Source organism: Juglans regia, chromosome 8, assembly GCF_001411555.2.
Source record: "Juglans regia cultivar Chandler chromosome 8, Walnut 2.0, whole genome shotgun sequence".
In the NCBI taxonomy this organism is placed as follows: domain Eukaryota; kingdom Viridiplantae; phylum Streptophyta; class Magnoliopsida; order Fagales; family Juglandaceae; genus Juglans; species Juglans regia.
Window position 1 is genome coordinate 4929273 of NC_049908.1, and position 4098 is coordinate 4933370.

Below are 4098 nucleotides of genomic sequence, written 5' to 3' on the forward strand. Positions count from 1 at the left end.
GTTTCCCGGATAATGGATATACCTTTCGCAAAGGGGGCACAGTTTCGTCCTCTTCCATTCTAACGAAGCTGGGTTTTGTCCCATTACCCCAATAGCTGGCCGAAAGGCGAAAGCTGTTATATTCTGTTGACTGAAAAGTAGATCGATGTAGCTGAAAGCGAACTATACGGCTCGCAAAATTCGACAAAAAGAAAACTCGAGCTCACTGAAAAACCAAAAGAAAAAAAAACTCAGCAGTGAATTGCAGAACCGTATTTTTCTATTTCTTTATATTTTCAGATTTTGATTGTTTTGTTCTGGTTTATCTTTTCTATTTTTGAATGAATTCTCACTTTTTTGTGATTCCTCGTAGAAGTCAAGACCAGTAGCACTCATTTTTTGGGTCCCCTGGCTATTGGCTGGCCTAAACCTGTAATGTTGGTGATTACTTTGTTGACTCAATGTAAAGTAGATTATGCCAAGAACGAGAGTAGGTTGCTCATAAATCCTTTTTTTTTTTGTCTTTTTTTTTTTAATAAAAGATAACGCGTTACCTACGGCTGGCTGGCACCTCACTCTCCAGCAATATTAGTTATCATTTTCAATGTCAAATGCCTCTGTTCGGTCCCTTCCTCGTAGTTTCTCACCCGTGCTTTTGACCCCTATATATATTCCTCCCCACTTGCTCCTCTTCTCCACATCTCAACTCCGCAAAGCTTCCTCTCAATTCTTACCTCATTTTCTGCGCTTGCTAACCCTGTCTCGGATATTTCTGTCCATAAATTTATAATGTCGTCTTTAGTTTGCACCAATCTATTACTTCAACTACTCCTGGTCATCTCCCTCTTCCATTTCTGCTTGGCGGCGAGGAGACTCGTTGAGTCGGATGAAACCCAAAACACCCTGCTTTTCCAATATCACAAAGGCCCTCTTATTACTGGCCAAACTTCTATAAATCTGATATGGTATGGCAAATTTAAGCCATCTCAACGAGCCATTATCTCAGATTTCATTACATCCCTTTCTACTTCCAATCCCACGGCGGCGCAACCGTCGGTTTCCAAGTGGTGGAAAACCACCGAAAAATACTACCACCTCGTTAACACCAAGAAGCCTTCCGCTCTTGTCCTCTCATTGGGTACCCAGATTGTTGATGAGAGCTACTATCTGGGTAAATCACTCTCGAATAAGCAAATAGTTGAGTTGGCATCGAAGGGAGGCCAGAAAAATGCCATTAACGTGGTTCTGACCTCAGCGGACGTGACCGTGGAAGGGTTCTGCTCCAGCAAATGCGGTACCCATGGATCTTCCAAGGGTGCATCCTTGAAGGGTAAGACCTACAGGTTTGCTTACATTTGGGTTGGCAATTCGGAGACTCAGTGCCCGGGACAATGCGCGTGGCCATTCCACCAGCCCATCTACGGGCCCCAGAGCCCACCTTTGGTTGCTCCCAACAACGACGTGGGTCTGGACGGCATGGTCATCAACCTGGCTAGCCTTTTAGCTGGTACAGCCACCAACCCTTTCGGTAATGGCTACTTCCAGGGTCCAAAGGAGGCGCCACTTGAAGCTGCGTCGGCTTGTCCTGGTGTGTATGGCAAGGGAGCCTACCCCGGCTATGCTGGGGACCTTTTATCGGACCCCACAACTGGTGCTAGCTATAATGCAAATGGTGCTAATGGAAGGAAATACTTACTTCCAGCTCTGTTCGACCCCTTAACCAAAACCTGTTCGACTCTGGTCTAAGAGAAGATCCCGTAACGTGCAAAAATGTAGCCCATTAATGTATACATGATAGTGGACCGTAGAAAATAGAGATAAGAAAGAGATTTAATTGTTTAATTCATTATTTATTTTGTAATCCCATGAAATAATAAACATTTGCTTTAAATTTATTTCGTTTTATCGTGCCCAAAACCTAAATGAATCCTAATCTTAAGGATTTATTTGTTTTTGTATATGAGATGAGATGAGATGAGTTGAGATTAAAGTTAAAAAGTTGAATAAAATATTATTAAAATATATTTTTTTAATATTATTTTATTTTAAAATTTAAAAAAATTAAATTATTTATTTTATTTTATATGAAAATTTGAAAAAATTATAATAATTAAAAAAAATAAATTGAGATTAACTGTAAAAACAAACGAGCCAAGCTACACATGCCCAATCAAAACAAAGAATGCTAATAATGTTTGCAACTAGTCATTCAATGAAATTGTCTTCTATTTACAAACCAGAGAGACTCGTTACAATTTTTCAAAAAAGTCAAATATAATTACTTTTTATAATGATCGACAATATGAAGAACGTAGATACTAATAGTCCTTGCAATATGTGATTTTTCGTCCATTATTTAAGATCACATGCCAGCTACACAACAGTGTAGCGTCCAAGTCCTCCACCACCTCCATTTTTATGACCATCACGCAAGGTGCGTGCAGACTATGCACCTCCCTTCTGGACGACGCTGCAAGCTCAGATTTGTTTTCTTCACCATTTTCCCTGAGAGAGTTCTTCCTAACTTATCCATAACATAAGAGATTATTTTAAGACTAATTGTTTTTATTAAAAAAGTAATTTTTTTCACATGACAATCAAATTTATATACAGTTTTCACATATGGGTGTAGATTGTTTTTGGTTGTTAAATCAATTTTAATTCATCTCAGACCAATCATTGATGAGATTCATTATTTTTTTAAACTTCCTATACAAAAGTTAAAATCATCTCAACCTATTTCATACATTTAAATCTAAAAAGTTAAATACATCTCAACTTAAAAAAATTAAAAATATTTCAATGAGATCTATAAAATGCTATTATTTATAACTCAACTCGACTCATATTTACATTCAAATGTAGCCTTATAACAGTGTTTGATGGGAAACAATGGAATGACTTCTTACTCAATCATATAATAAGAGACTGTTTCTATTGGACAAAAAAAAAATGTGTGCATGGATGGAAAAGTGCTGAATTCGCAAATAAATGTTGTAAAGACGGTATGGATTGGTTGGGAGCGATAATGAGTTGAGTTGGTATGGATTAATCCCGCACAAAGTGAATTCCAGCTGTAGCCCCTAGAAGCAAGGTTTTAAAGCGCCATGTCAATAGACACTGTGAGTGGACCACAATACAGGAAAAAAAATAAAACCCCACCAGCTTGCCAGTGCACCATACGCTACGCACCATTATGCCGCCCCATGCCCCCTGCTCAAACCCCAATAGGCAATGCATTGCTTGGACAATAAGTTCGCCTATGCTCCACCAGCGCCGCCCCGCCACCCCCCCCACACAACACGTTAGTCCAATATCCTGACATCCTCAGAATGTCAGCACCAAGCACCGACCATCCTTCCTCGACTCTGGAGTTTCACCAGGCCCCCCACCTTTCCGACACTTACAAACAATTGGTGTTGGTGTCTCAGCCTTCCTTCTAATCTATGACATTGTCAAACACTTCTACCAATATATATTCGAAGATAATTATGAAGACTTTCGGTATAAAACTAATAATTTGGAGCTATGAGTGCCTTGGTGTGAATTATGGAAAGGGTAATAATTATTCAAGTCAAGGAATGGTTAAAAAAAAAGTATCGGCTTGGCTGAGCTAAAACAGCTATGAGAATAACAGATACAATACCATCTTAAAAAAAATGATTCACCTGCCCCGTATAGGACGTTTTGCGATTCCTCATAGAAGTCTCAATAAAATAAAATAAAAACAAATAAGCAAATTGACATTCAGACGTGTGTATCTGGGTTAACATGCCCCGTTTAGAACGTTTATAGTGGTTCCTCGAATAAATCCAGACCAGTAGCACTCATTTTTTGTCCCTTGCCATCCTCCTTTGTCTTTGCCCATTGGGCAATCTAATTAGTCCTATTCCTCTTAGCTGTTTAAGACCTGTAATGTTAGTGATATATTGTTGACTTAAAAGTAGATTCGGCTGGGAGTGGGAGTGCCACGGACGAATTGATTAAAAAACAACGCGTTACCTGCTGGCATCTCACTCTCTACCAATAAAATTCACTCTTGAATGCAGCTGCCTGTTCGTGTCCCTTCCTAGTTGTTTCTCATCCATGCTTTTGACCACTATATATATATCTCCCCCA

At 39.2% G+C, this 4098-nt stretch overlaps 1 protein-coding gene across 1 annotated transcript; it reads left to right on the forward strand.

The window, feature by feature from the left end:
* Positions 1 to 664: 664 nt before the first annotated feature.
* Positions 665 to 1878, forward strand: LOC108981791 (protein PHOSPHATE-INDUCED 1-like). Its single transcript, XM_018953042.2, has one exon. The coding sequence runs from the start codon at positions 769 to 771 to the stop codon at positions 1723 to 1725; it is 957 nt and encodes a 318-aa protein (XP_018808587.2). The 5' UTR covers positions 665 to 768; the 3' UTR covers positions 1726 to 1878.
* Positions 1879 to 4098: the final 2220 nt, after the last annotated feature.

Coding starts and splice junctions, on each gene's coding strand:
- LOC108981791 (XM_018953042.2), top strand. CDS start 769: ATGTCGTCTTTAGTTTGCACCAATCTATTACTTCAACTACTCCTGGTC.